The sequence below is a fragment of the Eubalaena glacialis genome, chromosome 5 (assembly GCF_028564815.1).
Source record: "Eubalaena glacialis isolate mEubGla1 chromosome 5, mEubGla1.1.hap2.+ XY, whole genome shotgun sequence".
NCBI classification, from domain to species: domain Eukaryota; kingdom Metazoa; phylum Chordata; class Mammalia; order Artiodactyla; family Balaenidae; genus Eubalaena; species Eubalaena glacialis.
The window spans coordinates 34,355,675-34,380,690 of record NC_083720.1 but is presented as its reverse complement, the minus strand read 5'-3'; the positions used below and the strand labels follow the sequence as shown (position 1 = coordinate 34,380,690).

Here is a 25,016-nt window from a genome sequence, read left to right as displayed (position 1 = left end):
CAATCAAAGATACATTTCAAGGTGTTGCTAGAAATGATCACGACAGAAGGGAGTTTGTGATTAGTTATGCTAATTACTTATGCAGCAAATAATTGCTTTAGACTTTAGCAGAAGGAGGCTCTCCTTTCTCAGACCTGTTACCAGCATTTGACAGAAAAGCTTTCTCTTTCTGTGTCCTGGGACTGCACATAAACCCAGTTTGCCCCCTAATATTCCAATGGCTCCTCCTCCATCTCCTTTGCTGGTTGATCCTAACCTGTAAACACTGAAATAGCTCAGAGCTCAGTCTGTGGGCCTCTTCTTTTCTTTGTCTCCCTTCACTCTGTTGAAGATCTGATCTGGTTTCATGCCTTTAAATCCCATCTACATGCTGATGGTTGACAAATTTGTACCTCCAGCCTGGACATTTTCCCTGAAGGCTTTCTTTGCTTGTATCCAGCTCCCCACTCAAACCTCTACGTAATTGTCTACAAGGCATCTCAAATTTAACATGTTAAAACAGAGTTCCTACTTTCCCCTTTAAAATTTGCTCCCCTTGCAGTCTTTCTCACCTCAGCTCCATTCTTTTTTTTTTTTTAACATCTTTATCGGAGTATAATTGCTTTACAATGGTGTGTTAGTTTCTGCTTTATAACAAAGTGAATCAGCCATACATATACATATATCCCCATATCTCTTCCCTCTTGCGTCTCCCTCCCTCCCACTCTCCCTATCCCACCCCTCCAGGTGGTCACAAAGTACCGAGCTGATCTCCCTGTGCTATGTGGCTGCTTCCCACTAGCTATCTATTTTATGTTTGGTAGTGTATATATGTCCATGCCACTCTCTCACTTCGTCCCAGCTTACCCCTCCCCCTCCCCATGTCCTCAAGTCCATTCTCTAGTAGGTCTGTGTCTTTATTCCCATCTTGCCCCTAGGTTCTTCATGACCATTTTTTTTTTTTAGATTCCATATATATGTGTTAGCATACAACATTTGTTTTTCTCTTTTTGACTTACTTCACCTACTTTCACTAGGTCCATCCACCTCACTACAAGTAACTCAATTTCGTTTCTTTTTATGACTGAGTAATATTCCATTGTATATATGTGCCACATCTTCTTTATCCATTCATCTGCCGATGGACACTTAGGTTTCAGCTCCATTCTTACAGTTGCTTGGGAAAAACTCTGGAGTCATTCTTGACTTTTTCTCTCAAAGCCTCTATCGAATCTATCAGCATATTCTATTAGCTCTGCCTTCAAAATTTATCCAGAATCAGACCACTTCTCACTTCTTCCTTTACTCCCATTCTGATTCAAAAACCCATCAATAACCACCTAGATTATTATACCTGCCTCCTGACCCATCTCTCTTCTCCATCCTTGTCACAACCAAGCTGCCAGAGTGATTCTTTTTAAAATGTCAGTCAGATAATGTCCCTCTTCTACTCTAAACCAACCAAAATTGCTTCTCATCGCACTCTGATCAAAACTTAACATTTTTATGTGACCTGTGTGGTCCTACATGAGCTGGTCCCTCATTCTCTCTGACCTCACCCTTTTCCACATTCTGGCCTTCTCGGTGTTCCTTAAACAAACCAGGAGCAACAACTGTTTCAAGCCTGTGCTCTTGCTGGGGTTGTTTTTTTTTTTTTCCTTGAATGTTCCTCCCCAAGGTAACTTCATGGCTTGCTCCTTCACCTCCTTCAAGCTCAGGAAAATATTCTTTGTCCACCTCACTCTGTCTTACACTGGGTTCCATCAGAAAAAGATCCAGATAGAAGGATTTTAGAGCAAGTCATTTATTGGGGAGAAGACCCCTGGAACAGCAATAAAGGAATGGGGAAATGGGACAGAGAAGGAAAGGAACCCAAGATAGGGTATATTTGTAAGCAGATTACCTTTGTGGCCACCTGGGGCTCATAACCCACTGGGAGCTTGAGGATGCTATACAGAACACACCTGAGGGTTGTCCCATGTGCAGGGTATTCATCTACCAGTTCCTGTAAGACATTGCTTGAGGAGGCGCTCCTAGTCTTTGGTTGTGCTATTGAAAATTAAAACTTTGAAATTGTGTTATTAAGTGGAAAAAGAATGGGTAAATGTTGCAAAACTTACACAAGCCTCTTAGATAGCCTTATCCACCAGAGGGCAGACAGCAGAAGCAAGAAGAACTACAATCCTACAGCCTGTGGAACAAAAACCACAGTCACAGAAAGATAGACAAGATGAAAAGGTAGAGGGCTATGTACCAGATGAAGGAACAAGATAAAACCCCAGAAAAACAACTAAATGAAGTGGAGATAGGCAACCTTCCAGAAAAAGAATTCAGAATAATGATAGTAAAGATGATCCAGGACATCGGAAAAAGAATGGAGGCAAAGATCGAGAAGATGCAAGATGTGTTTAACAAAGACCTAGAAGAATTAAAGAACAATACAATAACTGAAATGAAAACTACACTAGAAGGAATCAATAGCAGAATAACTGAGGCAGAAGAACAGATAAGTGACCTGGAAGACAGAATGGTGGAATCCACTGCTGCGGAACAGACTAAAGAAAAAAGAATGAAAAGAAATGAAGACAGCCTAAGAGACCTCTGGGACAACATTAAACGCAACAACATTCGCATTATAGGGGTCCCAGAAGGAGGAGAGACAGAGAAAGGGCCAGAGAAAGTATTTGAAGAGATTATAGTCGAAAACTTCCCTAACATGGGAAAGCAAATACCACCCAAGTCCAGGAAGCGCAGCGAGTCCCATACAGGATAAACCCAAGGAGAAAAATGCTGAGACACATAGTAATCAAATTGGCAAAAATTAAAGACAAAGAAAAATTATTGAAAGCAGCAAGGGAAAACCAACAAATAACGTACAAGGGAACGCCCATGAGGTTCACAGCTGATTTCTCAGCAGAAACTCTACAAGCCAGAAGGGAGTGGCATGATATACTTAAAGTGATGAAAGGGAAGAACCTACAACCAAGATTACTCTACCCAGCAAGGATCTCATTCAGAATCGATGGAGAAATCAAGAGCTTTACAGACAAGCAAAAGCTAAGAGAATTCAGCACCACCAAACCAGCTCTAAAACAAATGCTAAAGGAACTTCTCTAAGTGGGAAACACAAGAGAAGAAAAGGACCTACAAAAGTAAACCCAAAACAATTAAGAAAATGGTCATAGGAACATACATATCAATAATTACCTTAAACGTGAATGGATTAAATGCTCCAACCAAAAGACACAGGCTTGCTGAATGGATACAAAAACAAGACCCATATATATGCTGTCTACAAGAGACCCACTTCAGACCTAGGGACACATACAGACTGAAAGTGAGGGGATGGAAAAAGATGTTCCATGCAAATGGAAATCAAAAGAAAGCTGGAGTAGCAATACTCATATCAGATAAAATAGACTTTAAAATAAAGAATGTTACAAGAGACAAGGAAGCACACTACATAACGATCAAGAGATCAATCCAAGAAGAAGATAAAACAATTATAAATATATAAGCACCCAGCACAGGGGCAGCACAATGCATAACACAACTGCTAACAGCTATAAAAGAGGAAATCGACAGTAACACAATAATAGTGGGGGACTTTAACACCTCACTCACACCAATGGACAGATCATCCAAAATGAAAATACATAAGGAAACAGAAACTTTAAATGACACAATAGACCAGATAGATTTAATTGATATTTATAGGACATTCCATCCAAAAACAGCAGATTACACTTTCTTCTCAAGTGTGCACGGAACATTCTCCAGGATAGATCATATCTTGGGTCACAAATCAAGCCTCAGTAATTTAAGAAAATTGAAATCATATCAAGCATCTTTTCTGACCACAATGCTATGAGATTAGAAATCAATTACAGGGAAAAAATATAAGAAACACAAACACATGGGGGATAAACAATACGTTACTAAATAACCAAGAGATCACTGAAGAAATCAAAGAGGAAATCAAAAAATACCTAGAGACAAATGACAATGAAAACACGATGATCCAAAACCTATGGGATGCAGCAAAAGCAGTTCTAAGAGGGAAGTTTATAGCTATACAAGCCTACATCAAGAAACAAGAAAAATCTCAAATAAACAATCTAACCTTACACCTAAAGGAACTAGAGAAAGAAGAACAAACAAAACCCAAAGTTAGCAGAAGGAAAGACATCATAAAGATCAGAGCAGAAATAAATGAAATAGAAACAAAGAAAACAATAGCAAAGATCAATAAAACTAAAAGCTGGTTCTTGGAGAAGATAAACAAAATTGATAAGCCATTAGCCAGACTCATCAAGAAAAAGAGGGAGAGGACTCAAATCAATAGAATCAGAAATGAAAAAGGAGAAGTTACAACAGACACCGCAGAAATACAAAGCATCCTAAGAGACTACTACAAGCAACTCTATGCCAATAAAATGGACAACCTGCAAGAAATGGACAAATTCTTAGGAAGGTATAACCTTCCAAGACTGAACCAGGAAGAAATAGGAAATATGAACAGACCAATCACAAGTAATGTAATTGAAACTGTGATTAAAAATCTTCCAACAAACAAAAGCCCAGGACCAGATGGCTTCACAGGTGAATTCTATCAAACATTTAGAGAAGAGCTAACACCTATCCTTCTCAAACTCTTCCAAAAACTTGCAGAGGAAGGAACACTCCCAAACTCATTCTATGAGGCCACCATCACCCTGATACCAAAACCAGACAAAGATACTCCAAAAAAAGAAAACTACAGACCAATATCACTGATGAATATAGATGCAAAAATCCTCAACAAAATACTAGCAAACAGAATCCAACAACACATTAAAAGGATCATACACCACAATCAAGTGGGATTTATCCCAGGGATGCAAGAATTCTTCAATATATGCAAATCAATCAATGTGGTACACCATATTAACAAATTGAAGAATAAAAACCATATGATCATCTCAATAGATGCAGAAAAAGCTTTTGACAATATTCAACACCCATTTATGATAAAAACTCTCCAGAAAGTGGGCATAGAGGGAACCTACCTCAACATAATAAAGGCCATATACGACAAACCCACAGCAAACATCATTCTCAATGGTGAAAAACTGAAAGCATTTCCTCTAAGATCAGGAACAAGACAAGGATGTCCACTCTCACCACTATTATTCAACATAGTTTTGGAAGTCCTAGACACGGCAATCAGAGAAGAAAAAGAAATAAAAGGAGTCCAAACTGGAAAAGAAGAAGTAAAACTGTCACTGTTTGCAGATGACATGATACTATACATAGAGAATCCTAAAGATGCTACCAGAAAACTACTAGATCTAATCAATGAATTTGGTGAAGTTGCAGGATACAAATTAATGCACAGAAATCTCTTGCATTCCTATACACTAATGATGAAAAATCTGAAAGAGAAATTAAGGAAACACTCCCATTTACCATTGCAACATAAAGAATAAAATACCTAGGAATATACCTACCTAGGGAGACAAAAGACCTGTATGCAGAAAACTATAAGACACTGATGAAAGAAATTAAAGATGAAACCAACAGATGGAGAGATATACCATGTTCTTGGATTGGAAGAATCAATATTGTGAAAATGACTATACTACCCAAAGCAATCTACAGATTCAATGCAATCCCTATCAAATTACCAATGGCATTTTTTACAGAACTAGAAGAAAAAATCTTCAAAATTGTATGGAGACACAAAAGACCCTGAATAGCCAAAGGAGTCTTGAGGGAAAAAAACGGAGCTGGAGGAATCAGACACCCTGGCTTCAGACTATATTACAAAGCTACAGTAATCAAGACAATATGGTACTGGCACAAAAACAGAAACATAGATCAATGGAACAGGACAGAGAGCCCAGAGATAAACCCACACACATATGGTCACCTTATCTTTGATAAAGGAGGCAAGAATATACAATGGAGAAAAGACAGTCTCTTCAATAAGTGGTGCTGGGAAAACTGGACAGCTACATGTAAAAGAATGAAATTAGAACACTCCCTAACACAATACACAAAAATAAACTCAAAATGGATTTGAGACCTAAATTTAAGGCCAGACACTATAAAACTGTTAGAGGAAAACATAGGAAGAACACTCCTTGACATAAATCACAGCAAGATCTTTTTGGATCCACCTCCTAGAGTAATGGAAATAAAAACAAAAATAAAGAAATGGGACCTAATGAAACTTCAAAGCTTTTGCACAACAAAGGAAACCATAAACAAGACAAAAAGACAACCCTCAGAATGGGAGAAAATATTTGCAAATGAATTAACGGACAAAGGATTAATCTCCAAAATATATAAACAGCTCATTCAGCTCAATATTAAAGAAACAAACAACCCAATCCGAAAATGGACAGAAGACCTAAATAGACATTTCTCCAAAGAACACATACAGATGGCCAAGAAGCACATGAAAAGCTGCTCAACATCACTATTAGAGAAATGCAAATCAAAACTACAATGAGGTATCACCTCACACCAGTTCGAATCGGCATCATCAGAAATTCTACAAACAACAAATGCTGGAGAGGGTGTGGAGAAAAGGGAACCCTCTTGCACTGTTGGTGGGAATGTAAACTGATACAGCCACTATGGAGAACAGTATGGAGGTTCCTTAAAAAACTAAAAATAGAATTACCATATGATCCAGCAATCCCACTACTGGACATATACCCAGAGAAAACCGTAATTCAAAAAGACACATGCACCCCAATATTCATCGCAGCACTATTTACAATAGCCAGGTCATGGAAGCAACCTAAATGCCCATCGACAGACAAATGGATAAAGAAGTTGTGGTACATATATACAATGGAATATTACTCAGCCATAAAAAGGAACGAAATTGGGTCATTTGTTGAGATGTGGATGGATCTAGAAACTGTCATACAGAGTGAAGTAAGTCAGAAAGAGAAAAACAAATATCGTATATTAACGCATGTATGTGGAACCTAGAAAAATGGTACAGATGAACTGGTTTGCAGGGCAGAAGTTGAGACACAGATGTAGAGAACAAACGTATGGACACCAAGGGGGGAAAGCCACGGGGGGGTGGGGATAGTGGTGTGATGAATTGGGCGATTGGGATTGACATGTATACACTGATGTGTATAAAATTGATGACTAATAAGAACCTGCTGTATAAAAAAATACATAAAATAAAATTCAAAAATTAAAAAAGAAAACTAATACAAAAAAAACAAAAAAAGAAAGAGAATACACATTTTCCAAACTAGTAAATGGGGAAAACAAATTTTTTTTTTAAATTCAGTCCAGGGTTTCCCTCGTGGTGCAGTGGTTGAGAGCCCACCTGCCAGTGCAGTGGACGTGGGTTCAAGCCCTGGTCCGGGAAGATCCCACATGCTGCGAAGCAGCTGGGCCCATGCGCCACAGCTGCTGAGCCTGCACTCTGGAGACCGTGAGCCTCAACTACGGAGCCCACGTGGTACAATTACTGAAGCCCGTGTGCCTAGAGCCCGTGCTCTGCAACAAGAGAAGCCACCACAATGAGAGGCCCGCACAGCGCAACAAACAGTAGCCCCCGCTCACTGTAACTAGAGAAAGCCCGTGAGCAGCAACGAAGACCCAATGCAGCCAAAAATAAAATAAATAAATAAAATTAAAAAAAAAAAAGAATTGGTAAATGTTGAGCCAGTTCTTTCTAATATCACTAACTTTTTTCAGATATTATATCTGAAGGAAATAGATGTTCTGTTGAAAAGGATAACAGTTTGGTTTGTTGGTTTGTTTCTGCTGGTTTGTTCTTATACCTCATAAGCTCTCAGTCTAAGTATGCAGGGAGAAAAAGGATAAACACACACGCGTACATACACACACACAATAAATACTCAAGTGATCAAAGCACAAAAATGTTTACCCCATTTATTGTGCTCAGCCAGAGCCCTTAAATATAATTTTGTGGCTGACTTGGGTGCATAAAAAATTTACATATTTTACTTATAATCTCATTGGTTGTTTCAAACAGTTTCCAAATTATTTTTTCCTGTGTTTCCACAATGTAACTCAGGGTTTATTCTAAAAGAATTTCTAAAGGGTCACAAAACCTACTGAATCTTCAACTCAGAAGGGCTATTCCTAGCGGTACTATTTGTCTTCTGAGCATTTCATATAAAATTCTAAGTAGGAAAGGACAGGGAGCCCGAAGACCACCTCCAACTGCCACCAAGGAACTCTTTCCTGCCTGTCCGTGAGTTAAGGCAAGTAAGAGAAACAAAGCAGGGACCCTTGGTCTACTCTCTACCTTTTATCCGAGGATATCAATATAAGCACCTTCCTTTTCTATTATTAGTCAAAACAAAGTTTGGGATGAACTTCTCAATCCTCTTCCTTTTTCAGAGGCCTCCGGAAGTTCTCAGATTTGACCACAGTCTCTGGTCTGGCCTTCACTCACCTCTCTTGGCTCTTGTTTCTCCTCTTGTTCATGCTGAGAAGTCTGTCCCAGGGTCCCAGCCTTACTTTCTGCAAAGGGATGGACATCCCTGCACTGATATAGGCTTGTCCACATCAATGTCTTCTGGCCTGGAACGTTTCCAGGCAGGTATCAGGTAACTTGGGCATTGTTTGTTGTTGTTACCTTGCCTTCCTTTTTTTTTTTTTAACATTTTTACTAAAATATGTTAATATAATTTCTTTACAATGTTGTGTTAGTTTCTGCTGTATAACAAAGTGAATCAGCTACATATATACATACATCTCCATATCCCCTCACTCTCGTGTCTCCCTCCCACCCTCCCTATCCCACCCCTATAGGTGGTCACAAAGCACCAAGCTGATCTTCCTGTGCTATGCAGCTGCTTCCCACTAGCTATTTTACAATTGGTAGTGTATATATGTCCATGCCACTCTCTCACTTCGTCCCAGCTTACCCTTCCCCTTTCCCATGTCTTCAAGTCCATTCTCTATGTGTGCATCTTTATTCCTGTCCTGCTCCTAGATTCATCATAACCATATTTTTTGAGATTCCATATATATGTGTTCGCATACTGTATTTGATTTTCTCTTTCTGACTTACTTTACTCTGTATGACAGACTATAGGTCCATCCGCCTAAATACAAATAACACAATTTCATTCCTTTTTATGGCTGAGTAATGTTCCATTGTATAAATGTGCCATATCTTCTTTATCCATTCATCTGTCAATGGACATTTAGGTTGCTTCCATGTCCTGGCTATATTAAATAGTGCTGCAATGAACATTGTGGTACATGACTCTTTTTGAATTATGGTTTTTTCAGGGAATATGCCCAGTAGTGGGATTGCTGGGTCATATGGTAGCTCTATTTTTAGCTTTTAAGGGAACTTCCATACTGTTCTCCATAGTGGTTTTATCAATTTACATTCCCACCAACAGTGCAGGAGGGTTCCCTTTTCTCCACACCATCTCCAGCATTTATTGTTTATAGATTTTTTGATGATGGCCATTCTGACTGGTGTGAGGTGATACCTCATTGTAGTTTTGATTTGCATTTCTCTAATGATTAGTGATGTTGAGCATCCTTTCATGTGTCTGTTGGCAATCTGTATATCTTCTTTGGAGAAATGTCTATTTAGGTCTTCTGCCCATTTTTTGATTGGGTTGTCTGTTTTTTTCATATTGAGCTTCATTAGCTGCTTGTAAATTTTTGAGATTAATCCTTTGTCAGTTGTTTCATTTGCAAATATTTTCTCCCATTCTGAGGGTTGTGTTTTCATCTTTATGGTTTCCTTTGCTGTGCAAAAGCTTTTAAGTTTATTAGGTCCCATTGTTTATTTTTGTTCTTATTTCCATTTCTCTAGGAGGTGGTTCAAAAACGATCTTGCTGTGATTTATGTCATAGAGTGTTCTGCCTATGTTTTCCTCTAAGAGTTTTATAGTGTCTGGCCTTAGACTTAGGTCTTTAATCCATTTTGAGTTTATTTTTGTGTATGGCGTTAGGAAGTGTTCTATTTTCATTCTTTTACATGTAGCTGTCCAGTTTTCCCAGCACCACTTATTGAAGAGGCTTTCTTTTCTCCAATGTATATTCTTGCCTCCTTTATCACAGATAAGGTGACCATATGTGCGTGGGTTTATCTCTGGGCTTTCTATCCTTTTCCATTGATCGATATTTCTGTTTTTGTGCCAGTACCATACTGTTTGATTACTGTAACTTTGTAGAATAGGCTGAAGTCAGTAAGCTTGATTCCTCCAGCTCCGTTTTTCTTTCTCAAGATTGCTTTGGCTATTCAGGGTCTTTTGTGTTTCCATACATACTGTGAAATTTCTTGTTCTAGTTCTGTGAAAAATGCCATTGGTAGTTTGATAGGGATTGCATCAAATCTGTAGATTGCTTTGGGTAGTGTCATTTTCACATTGTTGATTCTTCCAATCCAAGAACATGGTATATCTCTCCATCTTTTTCGATCATTTTTAATTTCTTTCATCAGTGTCTTATAGTTTTCTGCATACTGGTCTTTTGTGTCCCTAGGTAGGTTTATTCCTAGATATTTTATTCTTTTTGTTGCAATGGTAAATGGGAGTGTTTCCTTAATTTCTCTTTCAGATTTTTCATCATTAGTGTATAGGAATGCAAGAGATTTCTGTGCATTAATTTTGTATCCTGCTACTTTACCAAATACATTGATTAGCTCTAGTAGTATGCTGGTAGAATCTTTAAGATTCTCTATGTATAGTATCATGTCATCTGCAAACAGTGACAGTTTTACTTCTTCTTTTCCAGTTTGGACTCCTTTTATTTCTTTTTCTTCTCTGATTGCTGTGGCTAAAACTTCCAAAACTATGTTGAATAATAATGGTGAGAGTGGGGCATCCATGTCTTGTTCCTGATTTTACAGGAAATGGTTTCAGTTTTTCACCATTGAGAATGATGTTTGCTGTGGGTTTGTCATATATGGCCTTTATTATGTTGAGGTAAGTTCCCTCTATGCCTACTTTCTGGAGAGTTTTTATCATAAATGGGTATTGAATTTTGTCGAAAGCTTTTTCTGCATCTATTGAGATTATCATGTGGTTTTTATCCTTCAGTTTGTTAATATGGTGTATCACATTGATTGATTTGTGTATATTGAAGAATCCTTGCATTCCTGGGATTAAACCCCACTTGATCTTGGTGTATGATCCGTTTAATGTGCTGTTGGATTCTGTTTGCTAGTATTTTGTTGAGGATTTTTGCATCATTGTTCATCAGTGTTACGGGCCTGTAGTTTTCTTTTTTTGTGACATCTTTGTCTGGTTTTGTTGTCAGGGTGATGGTGGCCTCGTAAAATGAGTTTGGGAGTGCTCCTCCCTCTGCTATATTTTGGAAGAGTTTGAGAAGGATAGGTGTTAGCTCTTCTCTATATGTTTGATAGAATTCACCTGTGAAGCCATCTGGTCCTGGGCTTTTGTTTGTTGGAAGATTTTAAATCATAGTTTCAATTTCATTACTTGTGATTGGTCTGTTCATATTTTCTATTTCTTCCTGGTTCAGTCTTGGAAGGTTATACCTTTCTAAGAATTTGTCCATTTCTTCCAGGTTGTCCATTTTATTGGAATATAGTTGCTTGTAGTAATCTCTCATGATCCTTTGTATTTCTGCAGTGTCAGTTGTTACTTCTCCTTTTTCATTTCTAATTCTGTTGATCTGAGGCTTCCCCCCTTTCTTTCCTGATGAGTCTGGCCAGTGGTTTAGCAATTTTGTTTATCTTCTCATAGACCAGCTTTTAGTTTTATTGATCTTTGTTATTGTTTTCTCCATTTCTTTTTCATTTATTTCTGATTGACTTTTATTATTTCTTTCCTTCTGCTAACTTTGGGTTTTTTTGTTCTTCTTTCTCTAATTGCTTTAGGTGTAAAGTTAGATTGTTTATTTGGATTTTTCTTGTTTCATGATGCAGGATTGTATTGCTATAAACTTCCCTCTTAGAACTGCTTTTGCTACATCCCATAGGCTTTGGGTCATCGTGTTTTCATTGTCATTTGTTTCTAGATATTTTTTGATTTCCTCTTTGATTTCTTCAGTGATCTCTTAGTTATTTAGTAGTGTATTGTTTAGCCTCCGTGTGTTTGTATTTTTTACAGAGTTTTTCCTATAATTGATATATAGTCTCACAGCATTGTGGCCAGAAAAGATACTTGATACGATTTCAATTTTCTTAAATTTACCAGGGCTTGATTTCTGACCCAAGACATAATCTATCCTGGAGAATGTTCCATGAGCACTTGAGAAGAAAGTGTATTCTGTTGTTTTTGGATGGAATGTCCTATAAATATCAGTTAAGTCCATCTTGTTTAATATATCATTTAAAGCTTGTGTTTCCTTATTTATTTTCATTTTGGATGATCTGTCCATTGGTGAAAGTGGGGTGTTAAATTCCCCTACTTTGATTGTGTTACTGTCGATTTCCCCTTTTATGGCTGTTAGCATTTGCCTTATGTATTAAGGTGCTCCTATGTTGGGTGCATAAATATTTACAATTCTTATATCTTTTTCCTGGATTGGTCCCTTGATCATTATGTATTTTCCATCTTTGTCTCTTGTAATAGTCTGTATTTTATAGTCTATTTTGTCTGATATGAGAATTGCTACTCCAGCTTTCCCTTGATTTCCTTTTGCATGGAATATCTTTTTCCATCCCCTCACTTTCAGTCTGTGTGTGTCCCTAGGTCAAAGTGGATCTCTTGTAGACAGCATATATACGGGTCTTGTTTTTGTATCCATTCAGCCAGTCTATGTCTTTTGGTTGGAACATTTAATCCATTTACATTTAAGGTAATTATCGATATGTATGTTCCTATTACCATTTTCTTAATTGTTTTGGGTTTGTTCTTGTAGGTCTTTTCCTCCTCTTGTGTTTCCTGCCTAGAGAAGTTCCTTTAGCATTTGCTGTAAAGCTGGTTTGGTGGTGCTGAATTCTCTTAGCTTTTGCTTGTCTGTAAAGGTTTCAATTTCTCTGTCGAATCTGAATGAGATCCTTGCTGGGTAGAGTAATCTTGGTTGTAGGCTTTTCCCTTTCATCGCTTTAAATATGTCCTGCCACTCCCTTCTGGCCTGCAGAGTTTCTGCTGAAAGATCAGCTGTTAACCTTATGGTGATTCCCTTGCATGTTATTTGTTGCTTTTCCCTTGCTGCTTTTAATATTTTTTCTTCGTATTTAATTTTTGATAGTTTAATTCACATGTGTCTTGCATGTTTCTCCTTGGATTTATCCTGTATAGGACTCTCTGTGCCTCCTGGACTTGTTTACTTCCTTTCCCATGTTAGGGAAGTTTTCAACTATAATCTCTTCAAACATTTTCTCAGACCCTCTCCTTTTATCTTCTTCTTCTGGGACCCCTATAATTCGAATGTTGCTGTGTTTAATGTTGTCCCAGAGGTCTCTGAGACTGTCCTCAGTTCTTTTCATTCTTTTTTCTTTATTCTGCTCTGCAGCAGTTATTTCCACGATTTTATCTTACACGTCACTTATCTATTCTTTTGCCTCAGTTATTCTTCTATTGATTCCTTCTAGAGAATTTTTAGTTTCATTTATTGTGTTGTTCATCATTGTTTGTTTGCTCTTTAGTTCTTCTAGGTCCTTGTTAAACATGTCTTGTATTTTCTCCATTCTATTTCCAAGATTTTGGATCATCTTTACTATCATTACTCTGAATTCTTTTTCAGGTAGACTGCCTGTTTCCTCTTTATTTGTTTGGTCTGGTGGGTTTTTACCTTGTTCCTTCATCTGCTGTGTGTTTCTCTGTCTTCTCATTTTGCTTAACTTACTGTTTGGGGTCTCCTTTTCGCAGGCTGCAGGTTTGTAGTTCCCATTGTTTTTTGTGTCTGCCCCCAGTGGGTAAGGTTGGTTCAGTGGGTTGTGTAGGCTTCCTGGTGGAGGGGACTGGTGCCTGTGTTCTGGTGGGTGGGGATGGATCTTGTCTTTCTGGTGGGCAGGGCTATGTCTGGTGCTGTGTTTTGGGGTGTCTGTGAACTTAGTATGATTTTAGGCATCCTCTCTGCTAATGGGTGGGGTTGTGTTCCTGTCCTGTTAGTTGTTTGGCATAGGGTGTCCAGCACTGTAGGTTGCTGGCTCTTGGGTGCAGCTGGGTCTCAGCGTTGAGATGGAGATCTCTGGGAGAGGTCTTACTGATTGATATTATGTTGGGCTGTAGTTCTCTGGTGGTCCAATGTCCTGAACTCGGCTCTCCTGCCTCAGAGGCTCAGGCCTGACACCAGGCCAGAGCACCAAAACCCTGTGAGCCACACAGCTGAGAAGAAAAGGGAGAAAAAATAAATAAATAAATAAATAATAAAATAAATAAATATAAATAAAATAAAATTATTCAAAATAAAAAAATTTTAAAAGTATAATAATAAAAAATAAGAAGAGAGCAACCAAACCAATAAACGAATCCACCAATGATAACAAACGCTTAAAACTATACTAAGGTAAACATAAAAATCAGAAACAAGTCAGTCGCAGACAGAAAACCCCAAGTCTACAGTTGCTCCCAAATTCCACCACTTCAATTTTGGGATGATTTGTTGTCTATCCAGGTATTCCACAGATGCAGGGTACACCAAATTGATTGTGGGGATTTAATCCGCTGCTCCTGAGGGTGTATGGAGAAATTTCCCTTTCTCTTCTTTGTTTGCACAGCTCTTGGGTTTCAGCTTTGGTTATGACCCCACCTCTGCATGTAGGTCACCCTCAGGCATCTGTTCCCACCCAGACAGGATGCGGTTAAAGCAGTGGCTGATTAGGGGGCTCTGGATCACTCATGCTGGGGGAAGGGAGGGGTAATGTAGTTATAATTGGAATGCGGGGCGAGCCTGTGGCGTGGCAGCAGAGGCCGACATGACGTTGCAACAGCCTGAGGCGCGCCGTGTGTTCTCCCGGGGAACTTGTCCCTGGATCACGGGACCGTGGCACTGGCGGGCTGCACAGGCTCCCAGGAGGGGAGGTGTGGATAGTGACCGGTGCTTGCACACAGGATTCTTGGTGGCTGCAGCAGCAGCGTTAGCGTTTCATGCCTGTCTCTGGGATCTGAGCTGATAGTCGTGGCTCACACCTGTCTCTGGAGCTCGTTTAGGCAGTGCTCTGCCTTCTTTGGGCAGATGGGGAAGGAAGCCTCTTTCTTTGCGCACACCGAAACAATGGTCTCTTGCCTCTTAGGCAGGTCCAATCTTTTTCCCAGATTCCCTCCCGGCTAGCTGTGGCGCACTAGCCCCCTTCAGGCTGTGTTCACGCAGCCAAGCCCAGTCCTCTCCCTGGGATCTGACCTCTGAAGCCCGAGCCTCAGCTCCGAGCCCCCGTCCGCCCCGGCGGGTGAGCAGACAAGCCTCTCGGGCTGGTGAGTGCTGGTCGGCACCGATCCTCTGTGTGGGAATCTCTCCGCTTTGCCCTCTGAACCCCTGTTGCTGCACCCTCCTCTGTGGCTCCGAAGCTTCTCCCCTGCTGCCCACTGCCCGTCTCCGCCAGTGAAGGGGCTTCCTAGTGTGTGGAAACTTTTCCTCCTTCACAGCTCCCTCCCAGAGGTGCAGGTCCCATCCCTATTCTTTTGTCTCTGTTTTTTCTTTTTTCTTTTGCCCTACCCAGGTACGTGGGGTGTTTCTTGCCTTTTGGGAAGTCTGAGGTCTTCTGCCAGTGTTCAGTAGGTGTACTGTAGGAGTTGTTCCACATGTAGATGTATTTTTGATGTATTTGTGGGGAGGAAGGTTATCTCCACATCTTATTCCTCCGCCATCTTGAAGGTTCCCCCTACTTAGGCATTTAGCTGCACGATTGGTTAAAAGACTTGCTGTCTAGCTGTGATATTGATTCAACTTGCAGTCTGACTCAATTAGCCAGTTTAGAATCTAGCTTCACAGCAGGAAATTTCACACAGACAAATCAGTAGTTTAGAGAAAACTGATGAAATAATGGCTAGTTTACCCTGAAAAGCTTTGTAATCTAGAAGCCAACTGTCTGAGTGAATGCCATCGTAATTAGATAATTATCCTAGCCCTGTGGGTGCCAGGGCCTTCTGCCAACATCCTCTTTTCCCACTTGCTGCAATTTCTGTCTCACAAGCCATCCTCTCCTCAGTTGCCTCACTAAAAAATAAAACTAGAACTGGTTCTTCCCTCTCATAACATCCCCATTGGGTCCCCACTTCTTAGGGTTGTTTTTTTTTTTTAATACATTTTCACCATTCCTCCACTCTCACCTTACTTGTTACAGTTAAAATCTTAATATCATTGCTCTTTTAGGTTTCAACATTAATAATGGAGCAAACTAATTTAGTGAATACATCCAGGTCTCACCACAATGCTGTGCATGGAAGTGCCATATAGAAAGGATAGATGAGACCCAGGTTTTGTTAGACTGAGTCAGATGATGTCCAAGGTGGATTTCCCCTATATGAATTCTAATATAGGGTCCAAAATTGGACGCTATATTGAGTCTAGACTTACTGCCAAACCACACCAAACAGAAATACTGAAGTCTTTTCTAGAAACAATTTCCAGAGAAGAGTTTGGTTGGTGGGAATCACCATGGTCCTCAAAAGCAATGTTATTTATTTCTTCCTTCTTCTACAGTTGTTGTATATATGTCTGGAACATTAAAGTTCTGTGATTTTGATCATCAAATTAGAAGCTTAAAAATGTATTTCCAAATTGAGGTCAGGGCAGTAATATCCAGCTGAGGGTTTTTAATCCATTGGTTATTAGAAGAAAATAATGTTTGTATTTGCTGGTATAATTTACCAAGACTTGTTAAAAGCCTTAAGAAACATTAATAACTTTAGCTCAACAATTACACTTATTTCCTAATTTCATAAGTAAATAATCATAGGTGTGAACAGGTTTTAGCCAGGAGAGCTGCTTATAATAGTGAAAAAGGCAATTTATCTAGATTTCAAATATTTAATGACTGGTTAATTAGACTACTGTATTTCCACATAATACTGACATTTAAAATGTTGCAATTGTGGAAAATTAATGACATGAAAAGATGTTCATGTTATGCTCAGTTAAAAAAACTAAAATTTTAAAACATTATTTGAAGTATATAAATCTGTTGTACAGATGTACACACACAGAGAGAGAACAACAATTAAGCAGGACATACCTCACAATATCAATGGTTATTTCTGTGTGGTAGAATAATATGCAATTGTATTTTCTTTCTTTTACTTAGCTACCTATCTTTAATTTTCTACAATAAACATGACCTACTTCTATGAAAATAGCTTATTTTTTTTTAAACAGTTTGTTTCTCAGCTTCTTTTCAATGTCCACTTTTAAAGGTGTTTGTGGTTGGGGTCTGCACAATACCTAAGAATGTTTGGTGATTCCTGTCTGTGACTAGGTTTAGGATGAGTGTCCCAAGGCTCATTAAGCAGAATACAGTAAACACGGGTTTCCCAAGTGTAAACGAAGGGGGAAGTGGAGCCTTTGTCAACAAATCTTCAGTATACTAACAGCCAAACTGAGCACAACAGTTTGTCCTTGTAGATAAAATTAAGCAGAAAATTATCAAATATCCACTTAATGTGATATTCTGAACAACAAAATTAGGTGATTTTGATTTTTTTCTTTAAACCACTTTTGATTTCCTCATACTTGTTATTCAGAGCCCAGTAAAGAACAAGAACATTTACTGATGGCTCCCACAGACAAAATAGATCGTTTGAATTATAGTGATTCAATTCAATTCAAACTGTCAAACTTTTATTGAGTGCTAGGTGTGAGCCTTGCACTGTATTAGACACAGGGTCGTATTCAAATAACTCACAAAGACAATGTCCTGGAGGGACTCACAGTTTTTACATAAAGACAGATAAATTAATAAATAACTCATATGTATAAAATAGGCTTCACTGTAAGCATTGGGTAATCAAAGCAAGAGTCGTGGAAGCATAGGAGAGGGAGAGGTTCATTCCAACCAAGGGAGCAAGAAAGTTTTCTTAGAGGAAGTGCGATTTTGGCTAGAAATAAAGAGAAGTGTATTAGTCCCCTGTTGGTTAGAGGTAACAAGTAAAATTCCAAGTAGCTTGAATTTTACCCAAAGCAATCTACAGATTCAATGCAATCCCAATCAAATTACCAATGGCATTCTTCACAGAACTAGAACAAAAAATTTCACAATTTGTATGGAAGCACAAAAGACCCCGAATAGCCAAGGCAATCTTGAGAAAGAAAAATAGAGCTGGAGGAATCAGGCTCCCTGACTTCAGACTATACTACAAAGTTACAGTAATCAAGACAGTATGGTACTGGCACAAAAACAGAAACATAGATCAATGGACCAGGACAGAAAGCCCAGAGATAAACCCACACACATATGGTCACCTTATTTTTGATAAAGGAGGCAAGAATATACATTGGAGAAAAGACAGCCTCTTCAATAAGTGGTGCTGGGAAAACTGGACAGCTACATGTAAAAGAATGAAATTAGAACACTCCCTAACACCATACACTAAAATAAATTCAAAATGGATTAAAGACCTAAATGTAAGGCCAGACACTATAAAACTCTTAGAGGAAAATATAGGCAGAACACTTTATGACATAAATCACAGCAAGATCCTTTTTGACCCACCTCCTAGGGAAATGGAAATAAGAACAAAAATAAATAAATGGGACCTAATAAACTTAAAAGCTTTTGCACAGCAAGGAAACCATAAAGCAGACGAAAAGACAACCCTCAGAATGGGAGAAAATATTTGCAAATGAAGCAACTGACAAAGGATTAATCTCCAAAATTTACAAGCAGCTCATGCAGCTCAATATCAAAAAACAAACAACCCAATCCAAAAACGGGCAGAAGACCTAAATAGACATTTCTCCAAAGAAGATATACAGATTGCCAACAAACACATAAAAGGATGTTCAACATCACTAATTATTAGAGAAATGCAAATCAAAACTACAATGAGGTATCACCTCACACCAGTTAGAATGGGCATCATCAGAAAATCTACAAACAACAAATGCTGGAGAGGGTGTGGAGAAAAGGGAACCCTCTTGCACTGTTGGTGGGAATGTAAATTGATACAGCCACCATGGAGAACAATTTGAAGGTTCCTTAAAAAACTAAAAATAGAACTACCATATGACCCAGCAATCCCACTACTGGGCATATACCCAGAGAAAACCGTAATTCAAAAAGACACATGCACCCCAATGTTCATTGCAGCACTATTTACAATAGCCAGGTCATGGAAGCAACCTAAATGCCCATCAACAGACGAATGGATAAAGAAGTTGTGGTACATATATACAATGGAATATTACTCAGCCATAAAAAGGAACGAAATTGAGTCATTTGTTGAGAAGTGGATGGATCTAGAGACTGTCATACAGAGTAAAGTAAGTCAGAAAGAGAAAAACAAATATCGTATATTAACGCATGTATGTGGAACCTAGAAAAATGGTACAGATGAACCAGTTTGCAGGGCAGAAGTTGAGACACAGATGTAGAGAACAAACGTATGGACACCAAGGGGGGAAAACCGTGGTGGGGTGGGGATGGTGGTGTGCTGAATTGGGCTATTGGGATTGACATGTATACAGTGATGTGTATAAAACTGATGACTGATTAAAAAAAAAAAAAAAAAACAGAGTCATGTACCACAATATTCATTGCAGCATTGTTTACAATAGCCAGGACATGGAAGCAACCTAAGTGTCCATCGACAGATAAATGGATAAAGAAGATGTGGTACATATATACAGTGGAATATTACTCAGCTGTAAAAAGAAACGAAACTGAGTTATTTGTAGTGAGGTGCATGGACCTAGAGTCTGTCATACAGAGTGAAGTAAGTCAGAAAGAGAAAAATGAATACCATATTCTCACACATATATATGGAATCTAAAAAAAAGAAAAGAAAAAGGTACTGATGAACCTAGTGGCAGGGCAGGAATAAAGATGTAGATATAGAGAATGAACTTGAGGACATGGAGGGGAGGGGGAAGCTGGGGCAAAGTGAGAGTAGCATTGACATATATATACTACCAAATGTAAAATAGATAGCTAGTGGGAAGCAGCTGCATAGCACAGGGAGATCAGCGCGGTGCTTTGCGAAGACCTAGAGGAGTGGGATAGGGAGGGTGGGAGGGAGGCTCAAGGGGGAGGGGATATGGGGATTTATGTGTGCATGTGGCTCATTCACTTTGTTGTGAGACAGAGGATAGTGCAGTATTGTGAAGCAGTTATACTCCAATAAAGATCTATTAAATAAAATAAAATAAAATACATTATGGTAAAAAAAAGAAAAAGAAAAGGCCGTTTATTACCTTCTGTAATAAGGATGTCTTGGTTTAGGCAAGGTAGACCCAGGAGCTCACATGACGATGTCACACTTAGCTTCCCTCTCTGTGTTGACTTTACTACAGTCAAGCTCTCCACAAAGATGACTGCTGAAGACAGAAATTTACATATTTAGGGCTGACAATCCAGGCCCTTCTTTTTCCCAACAACCATTTTTAAAAATCAGTGAAGCTTCTCATTTGCTATGCTTTGGCACCTGTCATCCTAGGCCAATTGCTGTGGCCAGCAGGTCACATGCCCACCAATGGAGGGAGTAGGGAGGGGTCAGGCACCATGAGTGACAATTCCACCAGATCAGGTAGAGCTGGGGAGCTGTGGCTTCTCCCAAAAAAGCAACAGAAAGGACAGAAAGATGGGCAAAACTACTGGACAGACACTACCATTACCATATTCCATTTCAGATGGGTAGAATGTTTTAAGTTATTTGGGGCAAAGCGCTTGTAAGCAAAGGGAAGAGCTTGGGCTGGGATGTGAATGCAGGAAAATGCAACGAAAGCTTTTGAAAACAGTGAGTATAAGGTGCTGGTGGTAACAGAGTAATTCAATACCAGTGATTACAGTCTCTGAATTGATTAAGTTTTATAGGTGTGTTTTCCTTTACTTAGACATTTGTGCCTTGGGAGTTTTGTATACATACAACTGTAAGATCAGCAATTATTTAAATGCAATGGGAACGTGCTATTTGAAGTATATCCTGTGAATACTTTAGTGAAGCAAAGAATTAAATTGTCACCCAAAATACTGACCTTTAATTTCTCTGTTTTGTACTTTCAAATTATTATATATTGACTTTGCTTAGAATAATGTATACTTAAAAGAAATCTTTTTACAAAAAAATGAATTTATTTTCATTTAAAATATAACTCAACCTAAGCTGAGTATTGCCCATTTCTAGTAAATAATTAATAAATGTATGTAAATGCTTCCTTGAATTTACATCAATAGTTAGAGAATCATCTACCAGTTTTAAAAGCCTATTTGGATGAGACATTTGTTCCTTGGCATATCGGTGACTAAATGTGAATTCATTTCATGATTCACAGAATCCCCACGGGCCTGTGGTGATACGGGTGATTGAAACCAGGCCAACTGATGTTTTAATCCTTTCTGTCCTTCAGAAAGAAAAGAAATCAAAACCTATGTTTTTGTTATTTAGTATTTGTTGCATTGCGCTAAGATTATAGATAGAATACAGAATTAGATCCTTGCTAAATGAATTTAAAATATAAATTAGACAAATATACAGGATTCTGACCTTGAGAAATAAATTGTAGAACTGAAAACCTAGCGAAAAACTCAGGAACAAACTAAAAAATCCAAACAGAGATGGCAAAGTATTCTATTATTAGTTATTGCTAGTAATGGATTATGAAATAGGACTAAAAGGTCAGTTTCCAGCTCCAGCTCTGTCTTGAACTTCATAATTTGGGGCATGGTACCTCTCTTCACTCTGCATGAGTTTCCCTATCTTCAAACTGGTTCATATTTTACAGAGAAGATGGAATTGTATATGATATAATAAATATGAAGCACTTTAAGTTCCTCAGAATGAAGATTCCACAACAAAATGAAATAATAATAGGGTACACCATATGAACTACTTGCTTACAAAGCAAGTAAATTAGGGAAAAATTTTATACTAGGGAAATTTTATAGTAAATTTATAGTAAATATAGTAAATTAGGGAAATTTTATACTTTAGAAGGATTCATTTCAAAATATGATTTTAAAAAATATTAAATGAGCACATCTAAAATAAATCAATCTAGAAAAATTTGACTCATACAAAACTTTTGTAAAACATATTTTGCACTATGCAAAGTTATGCCTTTGTGATTTAATTAACACCTAATACATAAAGAAAATAATGTGTTAAATCAGTGGTGCTCAGAGATATGTGGCGTTTGAGCCATTTAAAATTATGATAAACAAAAAGAGCCATATAACTGTTATCTGCCTTTTAGATATTTTGTATCTATAATACTAAACATACTTACTAATACAGAAATTAGAAGTCTTGAAAATCCATAGATTTTAGGCAGAAGAGCCATGTGTGCCCTATCCTGTTAGAATGAGTGCTTAACAAAGAAACATTTTGTGAGATACTGGGTTAAAGACCCTAAGAGCTAATAATGATTTCATTATTACTAATGAAGTATGAATATATAGATAATTTCAGAATACATTTAAAAAACTGAAGAAAAAAGTTGTGTAGTCCTATAAATAAACCCACTACATACAATCACACAGAATTGGATTACAAATGAGGCTCGGAGTTTTCTTGAGAACCAGACTGATGACAGAAAGGTAAGGAATTTCCCAAGATGGTTGAAGGACATATATCCAGCCAGACTATACTGCACGGGAAACAACTGACACGGTCACAAAATTTTAAACAAGGTACAATGTGACGTATTGCTTCCATGTTGAATAACAGAACACCCCGATCAAAATAATAGCCATGTCCAATACGGGGAACAACATCAAGAATGGGGTCAATGTCAAAAAAGGACGGGATAAAAAAATAACGAGCAGCCTGCCTCCGCCCTGTGGTGCTCCAAGGACAATGGTGCTTCAAGGACAAAGGACGACCCTGCCTGAAAAAGTTTCAGCGTCACACCCCCTACCGGACTCCTAATCGCCCTCCTCACCATGTTGCGATGGTTACGAAATCCCTGCGCCCACCTGGGCGACGCCCACCTGGGCAACTGGACCTGTCCCAAATAAGGAAAGGCATATGTCCTGTCCCACTCCAACCCTATAGAAGGAAGGTATATGTGCCTCGACCAATCAGTCGAAATTTTCACCTCGGACCATTCTTTTGTTTTCTGGCTATAAAAAGTGATCAATAGCACATGTTCGGGCTCGACTCTCCCAGACCACTAGGAAGTCGGCCCGCTGTTCCAGCAGCGACCCTTCCCTCTAATAAATTCTGTCTTCTTTACATTTTCCTTATGTGTGCAAATTCTTTTCCAACCCGCATTCGGACCAGGACACTCCCCCATTCCTAAAGAGACCTAGCTGAGAGCCTAAAAAAAGAAGCTGCAGTTGTTGGCCTTCATCTCCAGAATTCTTCCAGGTCTGTCTCTTAGCCTATATACCTTGTGCCCAATTTCCCTTAATTTCTTGGCTCCTTTTTTCTGATCTTTAGCTGAACTCCCTGTCTCTCTCTCACCCCTAATTTTGCCAACCTCGTTTTGGACCAGTAACTCTGCTTTTCATCTCTGAAGCTTCTCCATGACGATTATTGATGACTTGGTTATCCACCTATGACCTCATGCACAATAAGTCATGAATAAAAGGCACCTGCTCCTATTCCCTGTGGCAACCCAGTGGAGCCTGGACCAAGCTGTTCATGACCCACTAGACACTGTTTGATTATGAAAGGAGATCTAACTTAAACTCAGGAGAAAGATTTTGAGTAAGAGCCAGCAAAATCTGGGCACATAGCTCATCATATCTTCTTGGATGGCTTAGGATCGTTGGCCAACCCTCTACGAATCATCCAATGCCTGTGACAGAGTTTGGTCTCTACTACAATTCTTGGTACATAGAAGGACTTCAGGAATTATTTAGTGAAAGGATGGGTGAATGAATAAATTATTATAAACACCAGCTATAAGATCTAGGAATGATTACACTGGTTTTTGAGGGTATGCATCAAGTTATAAAATATGATGTATCTTTAATTAGTAGAATACGTTTGGTGAAGATTTCCATTCACATTTCTTTTAGAAAAAAAATAGCAGGAAACAACTCAGCAAATCTACTTGTCATCACTTTGAGAACATCTGTGGTTTTAAAACAGCTTTGAAAATAGTCACTTACATAGAGTAAGTTCTGACTTCTGCTGTATAAGCAGTAAGGCGTTCTAAATGCATATGCACTAGTACATACCCTCATAGAGGGCAGTTAATAAAATGCCGATTAGGGAGCCCAAATCTTCTTCACACTGTGGTTCTTACAGGAATATGTAGATGTACACGCAACTCATTAAAACTTAGTCAAAATAAAGAAAAAGAGGGAGGTAACAACAGATGCACCATCCAACTTCTTGCATGAAAAACTGCACATTTCCTCTGGAAATCCCAAATAAGAATGTTTACAGAAATGGTTGATGGTAACAGCATGGGCTGGTATATAAAACGTTTACGGTTTAACAGGAGAAAACATCCTAAAGACTGTGAATCTCCCTCCATCAGCTGGTGCTCAGTGTTTGTGTTTCTTCAGGTTGATCAGCTGGACGTGGATAGCTTGTTTAGCAACATTGAATCGGTGCGTCAGATATCAGCCAAGCTGCTGTCATTGTTGGAAGAGGCCACGACAGACGTGGAACCGGCCATGCAAGTAATCGGTATGTTTATTCTCTTCTCGAGTTCTCCAATACGACAGGAAATAATATTTTAGTGGCCTCCCGTTGCTTTGGTTTTATGTTTCTGACTCACCGAGCTTCCCAGGAGATATATAAATGCTAAACCCATCTTCAGGCTCATTGTAATTATACAAACTCTGTATTTATTTTCAAATGAGTTTATATCCATTTGCTGCAGTCCCTCAGTAGCACTAAGCACACCATTTGCTTTTTAATTTCCAATCTTTCAACCTCTTTGCCTTCCAGATGTTCTCTCATTTGCTTTTATGGCTAACACTTACTTGATTCTTAAAGAATTAAACATTTAAATACTTTAATAGCTTTACTGATTTTAGTCACAATGTCTCTTATTCA

General features: G+C 38.6%; 1 protein-coding gene across 1 annotated transcript in view; it reads left to right on the top strand.

Moving 5' to 3' along the window:
• Nucleotides 1-25,016, top strand: part of ARHGEF38 (Rho guanine nucleotide exchange factor 38) — a 145,864-nt gene that overhangs the window by 52,576 nt on the left and 68,272 nt on the right. Inside the window, exon 3 of the mRNA XM_061191193.1 lies at nucleotides 24,521-24,644. Coding sequence (XP_061047176.1) covers nucleotides 24,521-24,644 — 124 coding nt within the window. The remainder of the gene's footprint in view (nucleotides 1-24,520; nucleotides 24,645-25,016) is intronic.